Source organism: Neopelma chrysocephalum, unplaced genomic scaffold (genome assembly GCF_003984885.1).
Source record: "Neopelma chrysocephalum unplaced genomic scaffold, ASM398488v2 Primary Assembly neopelma1_143, whole genome shotgun sequence".
In the NCBI taxonomy this organism is placed as follows: domain Eukaryota; kingdom Metazoa; phylum Chordata; class Aves; order Passeriformes; family Pipridae; genus Neopelma; species Neopelma chrysocephalum.
The window spans coordinates 1,124,284-1,142,199 of NW_020897805.1; the positions used below are offsets into that span (position 1 = coordinate 1,124,284).

General features: G+C 45.8%; 1 protein-coding gene and 1 long non-coding RNA gene across 3 annotated transcripts; one reads left to right on the forward strand and one right to left on the reverse strand.

Annotated features, from left to right (window-relative positions):
- Positions 1–296: 296 nt before the first annotated feature.
- LOC113975765 lies at positions 297–9,572 on the forward strand. Of its 2 annotated transcripts, none has more exons than XR_003536914.1 (3): positions 297–2,310; positions 8,662–8,727; positions 9,162–9,572. It is a non-coding gene; the product is annotated as an uncharacterized LOC113975765 (long non-coding RNA). The 2 variants fall into 2 exon arrangements; XR_003536913.1 differs by lacking the exon at positions 297–2,310 and adding an exon at positions 7,145–7,502.
- Positions 9,573–10,019: 447 nt separating this feature from the next.
- On the reverse strand, positions 10,020–16,202 carry LOC113975764 (cytochrome P450 2C9-like). Its single transcript, XM_027700177.1, has 9 exons — positions 15,976–16,202; positions 15,473–15,635; positions 14,826–14,975; positions 14,362–14,522; positions 13,791–13,967; positions 13,137–13,278; positions 12,532–12,719; positions 11,262–11,403; positions 10,020–10,591 (listed from the first exon to the last, which is right to left on the reverse strand). Exons 1-9 carry the CDS (start codon positions 16,153–16,155, stop codon positions 10,410–10,412), a joined length of 1,485 nt encoding a protein of 494 aa, XP_027555978.1. The 5' UTR covers positions 16,156–16,202; the 3' UTR covers positions 10,020–10,409.
- Positions 16,203–17,916: the final 1,714 nt, after the last annotated feature.

Below are 17,916 nucleotides of genomic sequence, written 5' to 3' on the forward strand. Positions count from 1 at the left end.
GCCAACTGTTATTTGTGTCTTCTGCTAATACCAGGGGGGATTTACTCTCTGCAGGAAGTGCTTTCCTATGAGCCTTCAGGCTTGTCTTGCTTTTGCAATCAAGAATGTGTTAGTAAGTGGGGCAGAGAAACAAGTTGGTCAGCCAAAGAGCTACATTGTTGTTTCATGTTCTGCACTCATACTTAAGTGGGCTGAGATGCAGATCTGCAGTGATAAACATTAGGGATCTGGGAATTAGTCCATAAGTATACCTCAAAGGATGAGGCTCATTTTCTACACTACAGGCTATGGCACCATGGCAGCCAAATGCTAATAAGCAGAACCTAAAATGCTTTTCTGCCTCTTTCTGTCCAGTGTTTGATGTCTACCCTGCTTGCTAAGAACCATGTCTGTGTTCTTTCCCCAACACATACCTAATTCATCTGTGTCCCACCACCCAAAACATTTCCTGTGGTATGTCAAAGCTACCCAAACTTTCATGGTGACTGAATTTCCTCCCAGCTGTTCCCAAAGGCAAAGCAGCAACAGATATGAAGTAAGGAATAAGCATCCCCATGTAGCCTCCTGCATCAGAGTACCATGGCACGGTATGACCCTGGAATGAACCTAGAGGTTGACAGTCAGGACAGCAGGTAGACATGATTTCCAAAATGACACCCATGAGTCTTCAGTCACATAGATAGTAACAGACCAAAGCAATGTTGAAACATTAGAAATGATGCAGCCCAAGTGAAGCTGGTAGGAAATGGGAGGTAAAATAGAAGGTGGGATATGAACTGGAGTCACAGCTGTTAAAGAAACACACAGACATTTGCGGTTACAGCGAGGTGGGTTCTTACTGTGTGCATGATCTATCCATTGTGTGTGTAAAGATCTTTTGCAGGTTTGTAGTTTCTCTACTGTTCAACTATCATGTTCCCTTAATATCTCTTTCCACACTGTCTGCCACTAGTGCTGTGTGACAGGGCTGGTCCTTTTTTTCTCTACTTACTTATAGAAACAGGACTTAATTTTCCAGAAAGTGCCCAAAGACCATCCAGTCACTGTGTGTGAGTTGATAAGGGGCATATCCATTGTCTGCCAGAAGATTCTTCATCCTTTAAAAACACAAGTACCCAGTGGCACAACTCACTTCAGAGTGACACCTGAAGACCAGACAGGCTTGTTGGTCTCAGCATTAAGCCAGCAGAAATCCTTCACTTTGTTCTGACATTTCCAGCAGGTGCTCTGGCAGACGAGGTGCTAGCCTTAGAAAGCAAAAGCAGGATTCCCCTCAAGCTGATCTGTGGCTCACCCTAAGCACACTCTTGGAGCCAGGAGCTCTTATTTGCCATGCATCTGGCAGAGAAGAGGTGGAGTCTCCAGTGCCCTGAAGCCCAGCTTCCCAAGTGCATGCCAGACCCTGCCCCTAGCAGGGACTTGGCTCTGTCAGGTGTGCTGGGACCCAGCCAGGTTGTCTGAGTCAGCCCAAGAGAAATGCCATCATCTCTTCCTCTGTGCAGGTCCACAGTTTGTGTATTAGGAGGAAGAGAAACTCATCTTAAAACGAGCACTAACCCTGGCGTTGGGCAGTCTGCTGTTACTGCATGCAGGGATTTCTCGGGGAGAAGAGCAAAATGGTGAGTAGGAGTTGGTTGGCTTTGTTTGGATGGAAGTAGTGAGAGGAGGTCAGAGAGCAGAAGAGGTGAGGCCACTGAACCAGTTATCTATCAGTTGAAAAGCTCCCTGGGGTGTTTAACCCTCCCATTCTCTGCCCTGACCAGATCAGTCAAGCTGATCGTTTGCCGTGCATTTCCTTATGGTGCAACAGATAGGTTCAGATATCTGCTTGGATTTTAACATCTGCCCCAGCTTTTCTGTCCTGGAGGTATTGCCTGGTCTTAGGGCAGTTGGAGCAAGGAGGAGACTGATGCCCTGGATCACGGAGTGGACCCTTCAGGAGACTTCTTGTCCTGGGAGCTGAAACGCACTGGTATCTGTTTAAAAATGGCCAGGTGAGAGTGGCTGAGAGTGAAACCTCCCTCCTCCCAGCAGCTAGCTGACTCTGGGCTAAAGCAACATTCTCCTCTGAAATGTAATAATGAACTAATTCCATGAGCATTCACTGATCAACAGAAGACTTATGGGAGTGTAGCACAAAGTTACTTGTTAATGGCATACAAACAGAAATAATATATTAATGGCTTTGATCTCTCTAACCTCTGTTAGTCTTCTCTCACTTCCCCTTATTGGTCCCCTTGGGATCTCCCTTTGTCTCTCTTCCTCAGCCCTACCCAGTGAATGGCCTGTGCCAGCTCCATCCAGGAGCTGGTGAGTTGTTACCCATGGAGCTGCATAGGCACCAAAGAGGGAGTGGTCCCTGCCCATCAGCAATCACAGTTTGAGCAAGTGCAAGAAAAGCTAAAGGAAAGGGAGTATTATCTGTATGTTGGAGAGTTGATGCTGAGAGGTGGAAGCATCTGTGCTAAAACTGAGAAGTAAATCCAGAGCACCTGATCATCGGGTGTGTGTTAATTGCATTCGTCAACTCCCCTCCCTTCCATGAGAGGCTCTCTGCACTGAGATGCAGGGTCCCTGTGATGTGGACTTGGCTGGGGAAGAGGCCTGTCTCCTTGTGGTCTCTCCTTCTGTTTCCAGGTCTGCAGGATTCTGTGAGTTACTCAAGAAGGGAGAGGGAAGGGTTGCAATGTTTGGGTTTTCCCTCAGCTGCAGTAAAAGGCTTTCTCTCACCCAAGAGGTGCTCTTGGCAGGCAGTCAATGCGGTTGGGAAACCTACCTGACTCATATCAGAGTAACTGGTACTCAGAGCCCCTTAAAAGTTACTTTGGAGTAGTCAGGGCAATCTGTGAGCAAAAGCAGGAGCAGTGCAGGCATAGAAAGATCTCACAATATTTAATTACATTCACTTTACATTTAGAAATTTCAGAGCAATGGTCAGGAGTTTTAATCAGGAGGATTAGAAGCATCCTTTGCTTTCTTTTTTTGAAGTAACTAAATTGGAGATCAATCGTAATCTTTGTGTAAAAGATATCCTTGTCTCTCCTGATGAGGCTAAATACAAACTTGTATACTGATCCATTTTTGCAAGTGACTTGAGACACTGGCTTTAAACCATGGGACAACTGAAAGAAACAGCCTATTTTTCAGTGTTTTGCTATGGCTTTCTGTATTTGCTTGCTAGCAGGTTAGACACTTCAGTTTCCAAATATGAAGTCTTAGGATATCCCAAATCTTGAATTTTGTAATTTAAGTCAGAAGAGAGCACAAATACCCACTGCCCTGCAAGTCACCTGTTAGAGATTTAAGGGCAGAATAGGTTTTTCCTTTAAGTAAGGAGTTACATGGTCTGTCTTCTTGTGTCCCACTTAAGAAACTAAGTATTTAACCCTGGTTTGGTACTGTGACAGAATAAGCGTGGAAAAACATTTCTTCTTAAATCCAGGGCTACCAATCAGGTTATTGTGAGTAACAGACCTATTCCATTGCATACACAAATGTAGTTTCACAAAGACCTTGACCTGAGAAAGGTGACCATAAGTAAATACATTATTGATGTGGCTCCTTCTATTCAAACTTTCACTTAACCTGCATGCACAGCCCTAGAAATAATAATGAAGTTCATTAAGTGCACTGTCTTTAGCCACGAAGAAAGAATTAAATTTACAGCTTCAGAGAAGGGGCGGGTATGAAAATCCAAGCTCCAATTAACAAGTCAGCTATTCACAAAGCTGTGGTTTAGTGAGTAAGTCCAAGGAAGGCACAGTATGAAATCTGGGTGAGAAATGTCTGCTATATTTCATTCCCAGTTGGTAGCCTGAATGCAGGAGTACTTGCACCTCTAAGTAGAGTTTGAAAGAGATCCTTTTCACTCAGTGGCTGATTGCTAGCTGTGTCTGCATGCCAAGAGGCGTTTTACAACATCTGCAGTCCCGTAGCTCAGCTATTCAAAGGTTAAACTTCCAGTACAGTGTTCATTGCTTGCATATAAAGGCCAACTTTCTAAATAAACCTCCAGCTGATATCTGTAATGGGAGGATAAATTCCGGATCCTTTGGTAATCTCATCCCCTCTTTGACTTTGTTGTGGATTATGGTCCTCAACACATAGTGCTGTGCCCCGCTCCTAGACTACAGGACTGGGACTGATCCTAATCTCTCATGACTCACTTGCATCTTGAGCCTTCCTTCTCTACAACCTGCTATTGACAAGCTTTCGCTGCACTGACCTCCTGCTTTGAAGAACCAGGCTCTCCCTCCTCCGTGCATGGCAACAGAACTTCTGCAGGCAGAAAAAGGACAGCTTTCTGCCAGCTCCCTCTCTGCTGCCTTTTGTTGGTGCTAAGCAAAGCTCTTTTGCCCTTTTCCTGACACTTTGCAGAGCACTAGTCTCAGCTGCAAGGGAGACCTCAGCAGCTTTGCTCTTTCTCTTCAGTTTCTTTAATTCTTACACGTTTCTGGGACTGACTGGTGTTCTCACTAAGTGTCTTAAAGGAGCTGTTTCATACAGAAGTGCATATTAATTGCCCCTGGATTATAGGAGAGGCTCCTGCAACTGCTTGTCCCGATAACCCATGTCCGAAGCTAAGCTTCTTCTCAGTACTATTCCCAACACTGTCACTAGCACTGATCCCTGCAGGCAGCCCCAGCTGCCCATAGAGCTCCCTATATAATGTGCCCGGTATTGCTTCCAGCAGTAATGCTGCACCAGCAAAAGAGGCTAAGAGCAGCTTTCAACTGTCTCCAAGCGTCTTTTTACATTCCTCCCAGATGGCAGAGTCTTTATATCCCATCTAACTGACAGACAGCACATCTAACAGAGATTCTTCTGAGTACTTCCCTTTCTATGTGTGGGAACAATCTGGTCAGTGAGGAGTTTATATGTTTCTGTCATTTTCATCTGTCCTTGAATCTACAGAAGCAGACACATGAGATTAGTTTGGGACTCAAAGGTTGCAGGTGCAAGTCCTTGCTGGTTTACAAGCTACTGTTGTACTCCAGCTCCCAAACTGCAGTGGGGTTACACAGCCTTCCCCTTTCTCACTCGGGAGCTGTCGGCATAAATGCCAGCATAATTAAACAACAAGGCCCCTGACTACTCAGAGGCCTTACATGGTATAAACAATTCAGGCAAACCAGTTCATGTTTCCTCATATCTTCAACAGCATGACAGAGTTTTTGTTTTCTCTGGTGTAACTAGCATGCCTGCCCTGTTCTGCTCAAATTACTATATTCTTATGTTATCATTTCCAGTCACTTCAGAAGCACTCCTCCCCATTCCATACCTCGCCAGAAGCATCTCCCAATTGCTAATATTCAGTTCTGATTTTCTTCTTTTTTTTTTTTTTTTTTTGCTTGGTTTGGTTTGCTTTTGTTGTTTGCTTTGGTTTGTTTTGTTTGGGGGTTTTGTTTGGTTTTGTTTTATTTCTCTACAGGAGACATCCAAGTCATTCTCATGGTTTTACAATCCAACAGTAAATTTGGTAAATACACTGCTTAGGGTGAAGATCAGCTACCTGCACACCATCACGTTATCTGTAGGAGCTAGGGGGTGGAATTCTGGAAGAGAAATTTCTGCTTTTATGAGTGAGTGTTGATGTGGATCTTCTGACAGACTGTCCTAATGATGCTGATGGTATTTTGTAGCAATAAAGAAAGGTGAGAGTCTTAAAGTACTCAGATTCCTGCATTTGTGCCTGTTTTCCTGTTTATTTAAAAATTATCAAATCCAGCTAGAAGTTATTTTGCTAAGCCTGTAATGCAACAGAACTTCTTTCCTGCTCCTTTCGCCAAAGGGAATGTGTGTGTTGTTTCAGATTTCATTTCTGTTTTCTCACAGTGGGAGAGGGGGTGGTGAGGGGAGCAGGGCACTAGCCATCACAGCAGTTACCAGATGGTCCTTTACATGTCCTGACACTCAATTAAGATACATGTCATAGTCAATTCTTTGATAAAAGACACAAGGTTCTTCTCTCTCCACCAAAAGTTGGGGGCCTGCAAAGAACTGGTATTTCTAATCCTACCTTCCTGCTTGCTATACTGTGAAATGTGGTCTCTGTTCTGATGCACAGACCCTTTCTGGTTTTGCATCCTCCCAGTCAGGGTTCAATGGCATTTCACTGCTTTGTTATCCAGCCAGGAATCAGTCAGTTGCTTTTTTCTGCCGAATCATAGTCATTGTGTACAATCAGTCAAGCCACAGCCTGCCCCAGAATGGGGAAAGGCAATTTTCTGACTGCTGAGTTGCTGGAAGATGACTGTAGATGTGGGTATTGATCATGGCTATTCTTTGTTAAACAGAGCATCTGTTATCTGCAGGGTCCAGAGAAGACCCATCTGGCCTTTGAGGAGACATGTTCAGCTCTCAACCTCTGGCCTGTTCCCAGAGCCCTGTCCCCAGGCTGTCTGGGGTGGATGCTGGGTCCTGCAGCTCTCGGCTGTAGCAATGGCAGCTTGAGATGGTGGGTCAGTCTGGGAGAGGGAAGAAGAGAGGCACCTGCTGTCATCACTACCTGTGTGGTGGCCTTCCTCTTTGCTGGAGCTGCCTCATAATTTGGACTGAGTGTGACATTTTGCAATGGGTAGAAAATGCCAGAGGGTTTTGTGGAGGGCACGCGAGGTTTGCTAGAGCCCTGCACATGCATCTAGGCAAGGCTGTGCAGGCAACTGCCTCCAACATCTTGGGAAGGATAGAGAGCAGTCTGTTACAAAAACACATCTTTTCTGGGGCTTCCCACTCCCCTGTGTGCTGCTTTTCCTTCTGAGTCCAACTTCCTCTGGGATATATTTGTGCTTCTCTCTTGTACAGGCTTTGTATACACTTTTTTTCAGCCTCAGGCCCCTTTTTGAGGAAAAACATATATTCCTTCCCTTCAGCCAGAGACATTGTTGGAAGGAGCATAATTTGGGTTCTTGCTTATGACTGGCAAGTACAGGCCATGACCTCGGAGCGTAGCTGGGTGCTCCGTGTGTTACTGACCACATGCTGTTATTGGAGTCTTGCAGCTGCTCACTCTCCCCTTGCTTGCTTTGTATGGAACACTCTTTTGTATATGTTCTATAACCATGTATTTCTAGACTTCTGCGCAGACATCTGGAAATGCAACTGTCCAGCCAGATTGCTCTTCTGGGGTAAGAGTATATTTCATTGTTTAATGCAATTGATTACATGGAATTTTTTGCCTCTGCAATCAAACCTCTGCTTCCCCTGTCCACCCCAGCTCACAGTACAGCTGGTCTGGAGGCTACTGTTTTGATCCAGGGTTTCAGGTTTATTCCTCATATTGGCTTTTCTTGCTGTTTTATGGTAGCCACTCACTCGGCTACTAACTCTGTTGTAAAGGACCACACTGCATGCATTTGACTGGGCTATCTTTCTTTGTAAGTTAGTATGAACCATGGGTGGTTGGAGTAGCCACAGGAATACCCAGCATTCTGGCCTTGGTCCTTGCTGTCATCTTGGCAGTGGTCTGTATTCTCCGGTGGAAGAACTACAGCTGGAATCAGGTGACTACCTTCCATCTCCTGGGTGTCTTGCTGCTCCCAAGCCTAGATCTCCATATCAGAAACCTGATTCAACACCCTTTTCAGCTCTTGGGAAATTCAGGACCACATCTCTTGACTCTCCAATTGTCTCTGCTCTGTCTCTCAAAGGCTGGACCTCAGCCTAGAATTTGAAGGGTTCATAAGGATAAAAGAGAAATTCATGCTCTAATACGGAAAGGGCACTGCCAAGTGGTCTGTTTAAATAGCAGGAAATTAAAAAACCACAAACTATCACCATTGGTCTTCAGTGGATTTCTCTCTCATTTCCTACCAGAAATCATCCTCTCACTACAAATGGTGTTATTTGGCTCCAGAAGCATTGCCAAGGTGTTTCGTAGTATGTTTAGTTTGATCACTTGCTTCCTCTGTTCGAGCCCATGGGGTGGGTCTTCATGCTCTGCCTACATCCCCAGTGCTGGGGTTTCCAGAGTTAGGAGTTTCTGTAGCATCATGTGTTTTCCTCTGAGGTGAAAAAATCATCCGCATCACCAGAGACAGTCAACCTGCCCACAGAGGAAGAATACTGTGAAGCATTCTGGCAGCCAGACATTGACAGTTCCACTTAAAAGGTCCCTTTTTTTTCCCTACCAGTTTACAGATGTTTTTGACCAGCTTTTTTGCATTGTTGGATCTTTGTTTTCTTACTTTAGCAAGTAAGGTAACAATCCTGAGGGAGACGATTTCCCTGTAGTTGTTGTTGGTCAACATCTTTCCCTTTCCCTTTCCTCCTTTTTCTTTTTTCTCTCCTCTCTTCTCCTCTCAAGTCTAAATGTGAAAGCAAAGGTTTTCCCCCTATGTTAAAAGACCAGATAGATTTTGGATGTTCTAATAAGGGCAACAGTCAGGCATTGATGTTTCCCCTTTGCAAGGTCATTCTCACGGGCAGGTGTCAAGTGGACCCTATGATTTTTCCAAATGAAAGAGTGTTTTGGCATCCAGCTTAAAATATTTTGGATATTATACCAAATATTATCCCGTGTGGTTATTTATCCCCTGAGTACGTCCTGCGTTCTGGAGCTGTTTACTAACAGAACATTTTCTCACTGCCCTGTTCTTCTCATGCAGTTGTTCGTGACTTGTTGATAGATTTTTTTTGTCACTCTTTTGTTCATTGCTTCAGACGAATCAACATCCCAGCTGGCAGGAAGGACACGAATATGAATCATCCCCTCCCAGACCTCCAGACGTAAGCCATCTATTAATTCGTCAACATAGCACACATGCTGCTGAGTTACTGATCACAGGACTGGCTTTAAGGGTAGCCCTAGACTAATAGAAAGCTCATCATAACCTCCTCCCCATGCTTGCCTGTGTCTCCTACATGACTGCTGTTTCTGGTTACATGTCTGTCCATTTGATGCAATCCCATATGAGAGGTCAGCAATGGTTTGCCATTGTTTTAGAGTACGCAGGCATTAGCACTGCAGCCTTCATGGGCAAAAAAAGGAGGGAGAAGGAGGGATGGACCTGACACGTGGCAAATAGGATATTTCCTTCAAAATAATGCTAAACATTTTCAAAGGGAGGTGGGAATTCTTGCATACCGTATTCTCTGCAGTACTCACTTGGGTTTCAAGTACCTTGTGACAACCAATCAAAGAAATTATATTTTGCTTCTAGGACTTTTATATGACCATGATGCAGGGGACAACAAGTATCTATGTAAATGAAGATCAAGACAAACACCTCAAACTGAACATCCAGACACAACCAAGGCCCATGAGAACAAAGGAGCCCAGAAGAGAGTCGCCTGTGGTGGAATATTTTTATGAAAACCATCCAGTCTCTAACTGAAAGAAAAGCACCAAATTGTACCTGGGGCCAGAAATAACAACCAGAAATAACAACAAGACACAACCCTTTTCCTGGACACCAGGGGTCACACGGTTGCAGTTTATGAGCAAGAGAGTTTTCTCTTTGTGCCTACATGAAATTCTATAGAGACCAAGACTAAAAGTAATTGGATGGAGAAAGAACTTGTTTGCAATTGTGCCTCTGAGATGTAGAAGCAAAATCAGGTTCCGTTGGAGTACCCCAATTTCTCTGAAAGAGATGGTTTTGCTGTTCTCCTACATGAATTCATTTTAATAAAGAACATCTAAATCCCTGCAGTGATACTGATGGTAGAAAAGAGCAGCCAGAGAGTTGGTTGCAGTCCCAAATACTCAGGTAACTGAGTTCCTTTGCATCAACCTTCAAAAACCAGGAATGCATTCTTTTCATTTGGCAGAAAGCCCTCAGGCTGCAGGACCCCCTTCCCCTCCAACACCATGAGCCTTCCTGACTGGTGATCTGTTGCAACTGCTCAGATCCTTGCAGGCAGCAGCAGTGAGTGCAGTGGATGAAGAAGGAAGGACCCTTGCCTGGGAGGAACAGCCCCTTCCACAGGGTGCTGGCCACAGGCACTGCAGACCTACTCTGCAGTGTAGCAGCAGATGTGGGCACTGCCCCAACCCAAATTAAATAACAGCTCAAATGCTCATAAATAGATTTTTCTTTATTGGCTTGTTAATGTACACACATGCAGTGCTATCCATCTGCAAAGCATGGTCTTGGTGGGACGTGGGCTGCAGGAGCAGCCATGGGATCTGTGTTTGTGAGAAAACCAGCTGATTGATGCAGCCACTGTGCTCAATGATCCCATGACAGAGTGTCAATGCAAGGGGCTGCAATGTCACCCAGAACCTCCTGTGATCGGGTGGAGTTCTGGGAGGCTTCAAAGCTCTCTACTCTGTGCATATATCTATGTTTGGGCTGCCTTTCTGGAACCTGGGAAAGGTGGGCCAATGCTCCTGCTGTTGGTTTCAGTAAAGGAGATGTAAAGGAATAGCCAGGCTGAGGACACTGTAGAGAGCGGTTTAGTGCTTTTCAGCGGGGGAGAGCACAGAGCTGGTAGGCAGGAGGTACATTGCCTGTCCCACTCAGTGTCGGGGTTATGCTGAGCTCCTGGGGGTCGACAACAGACTTCAAGGTAAAGTTCTGCAAGATGGTGGCTATGACTAAGAATATCTCCATTCGTGCCAAGCCCTCTCCAGGGCATATTCGCTTTCCTGAAAGTGGAAGCACAAAACAGCACTCAGTAGAACAGAGCTTGTACTAAGCAGATGTGTTGTGCAGCTTTATTTACTACACACAGCCACAGCAGTGAGATGACTGTCAAGATTTACTAAGGACATTTTCAAGAGAAGAATTTGTGGGAGAAAGACCCTTGGCAGTTTGGATGGGTGTGTGAAGGAAGAACAGGAGTAGGAAAAGTCTCAAACATGGAGAGAACATCACAGGAATCAAGATGAGAGAGAGCAAGGGGACATAAAGCACAGGTGAAAAAGTGGAAGGTTGGGGTTATTTTTAGGTGAGTGGTTGCATGTAGAGGTGCTGGGAAAAAGCGGAGCTACCACCAAAAGACAGGTTGGTTCAGAATGAGTTCGGTGGTTGTACAGGAAGGTGACAGGTATTTTAGAAAGTGTTAGTGGATCCCGTTCACATCATTACATTGGCAACTCCTAGTAGGAAATTTGGGAAGCCTTCAGGCCTGAACAAGGTGGGACATGCCACTGGAGATGGGAGCAGCAGGGGAGAGTTATCCAGAGAGCAGTGAGCCCCAAGGAAGCACCAGTGGGACCATGCTGGGAAAAGGCAGTGTGTGTTACAGGGAAAGGCAGGGTAGTCACCAGAGGAGAAGGCTGACAGACAGAGAAAAAGAGAAAGCCTGTGCTTTACCTGCTGAGAAGGGCATGAAGTAGTCGCTCTTCTTAAAGGTGCCATTCTTGTTCAAGAAATGTTCAGGGTTGAACTCATATGGATTTGCAAACTCTTTACTGTCATGGAGGACAGAACTGAGGACAGGAAAAATTGTGGTTCCCTGAAGTAACACAAGAAGAGCAGAATGTGAAGGGAGGTAACTTAGATCGCTCAATTCGACTACCTGCCAAGTTAAAACCGAGATTCCCAGTATAGTCCTACCAGTGCCTTTGGTTTGCCTTTGGGGACCCTTCTTTTGGGGTGGCAGCTTTAGGGAGACCCTAGTGGATGCTACAGCAGTGACAGTTGTTGGCTGCTCTTCCTTAATGCTCCCTCTCACCTCCAGAACATTTATCCTCACCTTGCTCTGGTCATCAGGGGACACCAGAGCTAATTCTTCCTCTTTCTTAGAGTTTCACAATAATGAACTCATAGATGCACCATGTCCCTTCTTTTCTGTGAGCCTCAAAAAGCAAAAGCACACAAGGTTGTGGAAATGAAGCTCACTTCCCCTCCCCTGACAAATTTCTCCTGCCACAATCCTCTTCCTGACCAGACATTGATGGGGGCTGGAGTAATCGGCAGTGATGACAGAAGAGCTCTTTGCTGGAAGCTGAGCAGTTCTCTGGATCCTGCCTTATGATTTTAGACAGACAGCTGGAAATCACAATGCCAACAGCACATGTGCTGCTGTTTCCCTGCTGCCCACAGTCACCCAGAAGAGCAACGAGCATTGCTGCAGTGGGCCAGGCCAAGCCATGGGCTGCTGTAACCCACCAGCCTGCCTCTGGCAGTGGCCAGCAGAGACTGCCTCAGGAAGTATGTGAGAACAGAGCAAACAGGTTTTGCTTGTTCCATTGAACGGAAACATACCCTCCAGCACTTTGTGGCTCAGGGGCCTTCTGTGTTCAATAACCAGCAACTGACTTTGCTTCCAAGCATGTGCATAGGCTGTCCTGGATGGTGGTGAGCAGCTCCATGACTTTGCTGCTCTGGGTTTTTGTGAACCCACTGTGCTTGCGCAGATAGGTAAAGCAAGGGAACAAATGTGTTGGTCAGCGCTACTGTTCTAGTCTTGGACCATGGAGTGTCAAGAAGGGAGTGCAAATGAGCTACAGAAGCCTGAGGATAAAACCTTCATGAAGGTCTGGGTGAAAACAAGGTCAAGCCACAACAGTTCTGGCTGTAACAGCCTAAGGGCAAATGTGCTGCCACCTCGTGTTGAACTTAAGGGAGCTTGCCCACTAACCTTTGGAATGACGTACTCTCTGAAGCAGGTGTCTTTGGTCACAGTGTGAGGGAGAGCCAGGGGGATAAGAGAGATGAAGCGTTGGATTTCATGGACCACTGCATCTGTGTAGGGCATCTGGGTCCGGTCAGCCACACACGGTTTTCGTGATCGTCCTATTACCTGGTCAATCTCTTCTTGAACTTTCTCTGTCATGAGAGGCACAAAGCATAAAATGGGTAAATATAACCAAACCTACATAAAGAGGTTGCCCTAAGCTGTTTACAAATCACAGATGGCAGGGGCATTGATGTTGGTTTTGGTGTTCACTAGAACACAGTTCCACTGCTGCCCATGCAAAGAAAGTTTTCCTATTGACTTGGCTAAACAGGAGTACTGGGAGTTAAAGGTGTGGTGCCAGGCTGTGAAGGGACTGTAGCTGATGATGATGCCAGTGGAGCTGAGGGGCCTCCATTGGCCACCATGAGGAATGACAGTGCAAGGACTTTGTCCATTTGGGTAAAATATGTGTGAGAGAGAGATGAAAAGCTGGGAGAAGGATGTGGTTTTAGGCATGTGCCCAGCACAGGGAAAATGCTAGAAAGGAAGAAATCACAAACTGGTACCTTGTATCTTTGGATGTTTGAGAAGCAGCAGAAGCCCATATCGTATGGTGGTGCTAGTTGTCTCAGTTCCGGCAATAAACAAGTCAAAGGTGCTCGTTATCAGGTTCTTCAGGTGGAAACTGGAATCTGGACGATCTTTCTCCTAGGGAAAAGGCTGGGTTGTTTCTCTGGCTGAGCTGAGAAAAGTGGCCCTTGCTCATGTCATCCCAGGCCTTCCTTTTCACCTGGAGCTGTTGCATTTCTGTGTTAAAGTGCAGCACCGTCTGGGGCACTGCAATGCTACCTTGAGCAGTAAACTCAACCCGCCTTGAGCAACCTTCTTTCAAGCTGAGCATTGAATGGTACTCAAGTGCTTGTTTGCCCTTGCTATACCAACTGCTTTCCAGTGAAAGAAGTGCAAGACTAGAGTGAAAATGTCCTGTGTTTTGGTGAGAGCAGATGAAGCTCTCCCTGTCCAAGCAGCTGCAGGTACTTGTCGCTGGGGAGCATGCACACCCAGAATAAGCTCTAGCACAGGCAATATCTGGGATATGTCTTCCCATTGCACAGCTGACAGGGAAGGGGTCATCCCAATGTCTGTGTTACTTATGAGAGGGAATAGACTCAGCAGAGGTGTGTTTGGGGATGAGCTGGGGCTGTATGCTGTCTCCTTACCTCCTGCATTTTGCTGAGGAAACAGTCGATGAAATCCTGAGGGGAGTTGGGATCTAGGGAGGCTTGGTGCAACTTCACCTCCTCTGCCACAAAGGCTTTGAGAGCATCAAATTCTGCAAATATTTTGTTGTGTGGGCCAGGCAAGTAATCCAAGATCTTTGAGAACATCTGGTAGAGCTAGAAGGAAAGAAACAGGAAGGTTTCTTTGCTAGTATGACCATTAACGCATCCTTTGATATTAACAAAAAAACAAGGAAAGCTGCAACCCTGTCAACTGAGCCAAGCAGAAGGACTATGAGCCTGGCCAGTCTGGCAGGGCTATAGGGGCTTGCTTAGTAGTAGTAGGAACCTTAGAGTTGGAGAAGAAGAGTGTTCAGGACTAATGGGAAGCTGCACTTAGCAAAGCCAATTCCATTGGTGAGGGTGCTTCTTGCTCTCAAATGAAATCTCTCCTGTGCAGCAGAGCATTGATGGGCTCCTAATTACAAGACTGAAATGGAACTTCATTGGGAGGGAGGCCTCCTGCTCCTCTGGGAGAATGTTGCCACTGTGAAATGGCTACTGAATGTACCTGTCCCCAATGGGAGTTCATCATCTCAAAGATGTTGTTCATGTTGTTCATCAGAGCCAGGAACTTCTTGTCTTTATAATCATACCGTTTCCCAAAGACGATGGAGCATATGACATTGGAGATAGAACAACTCAGCATGAAGGTTGGGTCAAAAGGTGTTCCTGTGATTTCAGAAAAGTTACAGACTATAAAAAAAACTCACAAAACTATATCAACTTATGGCTACTGTGGGTAATCTGAACTCTGGTTGTTAGCAGAAATATCAGATCACAATCTCTGAGTGACCCAGAAGGGTCCTCCAAAGAGAACAGTACATGATCATGAAATTATTTACACCTTTGTAATGAGGGGTATCTGATGCATGGACCAAATCCATAGGAACTTCAGTTCTTTGCTAAAGACATGAGCTCCCCTAAGACAGTAAAGTTTTTTCAAACATAAGATATATTAAAAATGGATCATACCCTTTGTTTTGTTTATCTCTTCTAGCAAGTAGTCAGACTCCTCCTGTATCCTCTCTTCGATGCTCCTCTTCCCCATTCCAAAGTTCCGCAGAGTGGTGAGAGCAAACCGCCGGACTTGTAACCATGGCTCGTTGTTGCTAAAAACAATCCCTGCAGAGGAAGAAGGAAGAGGGAAGACCGGGCTTGGGCATGCTGGGTGTGGGATGAACAGTGGCTTACAGTGACAGAGAATCCTATCCCTGGAGAGCACTGACATGGTAGTGTCACAGAGTCCTGTGGTTTGGAGGCAATCTCTGGAGGTTCTGTAGTCCAAGTGTCTGCTTCTGGCCTTCTCCACTACATACCCAACCTCCTTGTGAATAATTGATCACTCATATCCACTCACAATTTCCCTTGCTGCAGCTGGTGGCTGTTGCCGCTTCCCAGCCCATCTCTGAGAACAACTTCTCTGCTCCACTTCTCTGCTACCTCTCCCCCTTTGGGTGGTGGAAGCAAGGAATTACAGCCCACTTTGCCTTCCCTTCTCCAGGTGGGATGCACCCACACTCTGCAGTCTTCCCTCGTGCATGGTACATTCCAGCTCTAATCTGCTGAACACACCCTCACAGCCCTTCCCTTCTCAGAAGGAGGTTAGTCAGCAAACATACCTAATCCATTGTTGGCCCTGTCTCCTATTGGCATGTGTCCTCTGGCAGCAAACTCATCCGCACGATCAACCAAAGCTTCTTTCACTGCATCATGTCCGTGCAGCACCACCACTGGTTCAGAGCCCAGGTGCACTGTGAACACCGGTCCATACTCTACACTAAGCTGTAAAAATGCAAGAGAGAACACAACCATGTAGCAAATAGGAAAAAAAAGTTGAAAAGTCTCCTTGCTGCTGCATCCCACTGCAGGCAGTGAGCCTCACACACCAGCAACATCAAGATTTGGTCCTCTCATGATAAATGTGGCTATGGAGAGGAGTCCCAGTTATCTGGCCCTGAACAACAAGGGCAACAGCAACAAGGGGGAGCAGCTGCAATCCTCAAGACTCTGCTGCTCCTCTGGGATTGCAATTCATCAAGCTATAGCCAGAGGTTGTTCCCATGTGCAGGTGCCACACATTTCTCAGCCACAGAAGAAAGAGAGAAAAAGAAAGTGGCCTTACCTTCTGGAGGGTTTTGGCCAAGTTACTTGGTTTCACTTGCAGCAAGTTACCTAGAATGGGAAGAGGAGTTGGTCCTGGAGGCATCTTCCCCTTTCCAGACTTCCCTTTCCATGATGCAAAGGAGAGCAGGCAAGCAATGCAAATCAGAAGGACAACAGTGGCTGCTCCCAGAAGCTCCATTTGCTCTGCAGTTCAGGAGAGGGTGACTCTGGCTGCCAGTGTCCAAGTTATATACTGAAGGGCTTTGTTAGCTCAAGAGCAGGTTTTGGGTCACATGGCTGAGTCAGTCAGTGTTACTGGTCAGTCATTTGTTACACTGCCCTGTGTTATGAAACTAAGACTTTCATTGCTCTTAATTGGTCATTGAAGACACGCCTTATCTCAAACAACTGCAGAGGCCAACAGAGTTTAAGAAATTTATAATGTGCTCAAAAATCTTGTTTTGTTTACCCTACAGTTAATTGTTAAAGAGATCACACCAAGGGTGCACTCTCGTACTGCGGCGCTCACAGTAATTCCCTCTCACGGGAGCATCTTCAATGCCATTTAGAATTTTAATTCTTCAGTATCAATTGTGCAAACTCTCAGTGATGTGAGCCATCCTTGATTGTACCTGAAATCTTCCTGACATCGGTAGAGTTTGCACTGCATGTGATGTGCCAAAGGACATACAGACGTGTTCTCCTCAGTGCACAGCAATTAAATGCCTCAGTCTCTCTCCCTAGGGGTGTGTGGCCTCACAAGAGAGGAAAGTATAAAATATCCATCTAGCATGGGCAGAAAGGTCTCCAGACATCACAGTAGACAAGAAAGAACTTGCTGGGTGAGATAAAATAAAGACACAAGAAAAGTGGATGAGACCTTGGGACTCTGACCTCTTCAAGGAGAGGAGTTTTCTCTAGAGGAGAAAACAATTGAGAAAAGCAGGCAGAGAAGAGAAATCAAGAACTTGAGAGGGTCTCTGGGGAATGGCTTCCCAAATTGTGACAGAGCAGAGGCTGCGTATAGGTTAGTGCAACCTGGCAACTAGTCCTTGCACTTGTAATGACCAAAGAAGCTCACCCTAACTACTGCTGGAAGCTGGCATGCACAAGTTCTTGTTTTGTTATGTCTGACTCCACTATGAGGAAGTGCTGCCCTGGAAGGTCCATAGGTGCTCTGAGAAACAGCAGAGCATGCCTGGGAAAGGACCCTCAAGGTTGTTCTCAGCTTACTCAGTCTGGCCTTATCCCTCTGTCTCTCCTGAACTGTGACACTTTTGCAGGCAGACAGATCCAACTGATCAGGTGTTGCAAGAATAGGGGATGTAGGACTTGGCAGGAATTAGCAAGACGCCTGGGTCAACTGAGTGCTTAATTGGACTGTGCTGGGTTTGCTGTAAGTCCGTGTGTTAATGTGAGTTTCCCCTTTCACTCAGATGTGCTAGTAAAGGTCTACATCCCTTGCAAAAGTTTCTGTACCTTCCCTTCCCTATGAGTTCTTAAGTCACCCTCGCTCTCTTGCATAGGTGCAATAATTTGCTAATTGTTCTTTTTAAATCTCATTTTATTTCTTAAAGACCCACACTAGATATTTTAGTGGGAAAACTGAATTACCAAAAACTTTTGGCTAGGTGCTTATCTGCTGGCCTAAATTCCTGCATCAGCTCAGATGTCAGGGCAGTTCATGGAAGTTCATGTAGCTTTATGGACTTTCACCTGATGAAAGTAAAGTTCATGAGAGTTTGCACTGCTATATGAGGTAGCTGCCAGCTAACAGCAATCATGAACTTTCCACGTTGCCTGTAAAGTTCCCTTGTTCCCATGACCCTCATTGATCAGCTTCAGGCTAGTGGACCACAGAGACATTTGCTTCACCTGTCTTCATCCTCTCCGTGTCCTGTTTGTGGTGGTCTTGGGTGCTGTCTAAACTGGTGCTTACAGTTGGGTTACTGTAATGCAC

Coding starts and splice junctions, on each gene's coding strand:
- LOC113975764 (XM_027700177.1), bottom strand. CDS start 16,155: ATGGAGCTTCTGGGAGCAGCCACTGTTGTCCTTCTGATTTGCATTGCT. Junction 15,636..15,975: donor TGGCCAAAACCCTCCAGAAG/GTAAGGCCACTT, acceptor GCATTTTTACAG/CTTAGTGTAGAGTATGGACC. Junction 14,976..15,472: donor CAGGGCCAACAATGGATTAG/GTATGTTTGCTG, acceptor CTTCCTCTGCAG/GGATTGTTTTTAGCAACAAC.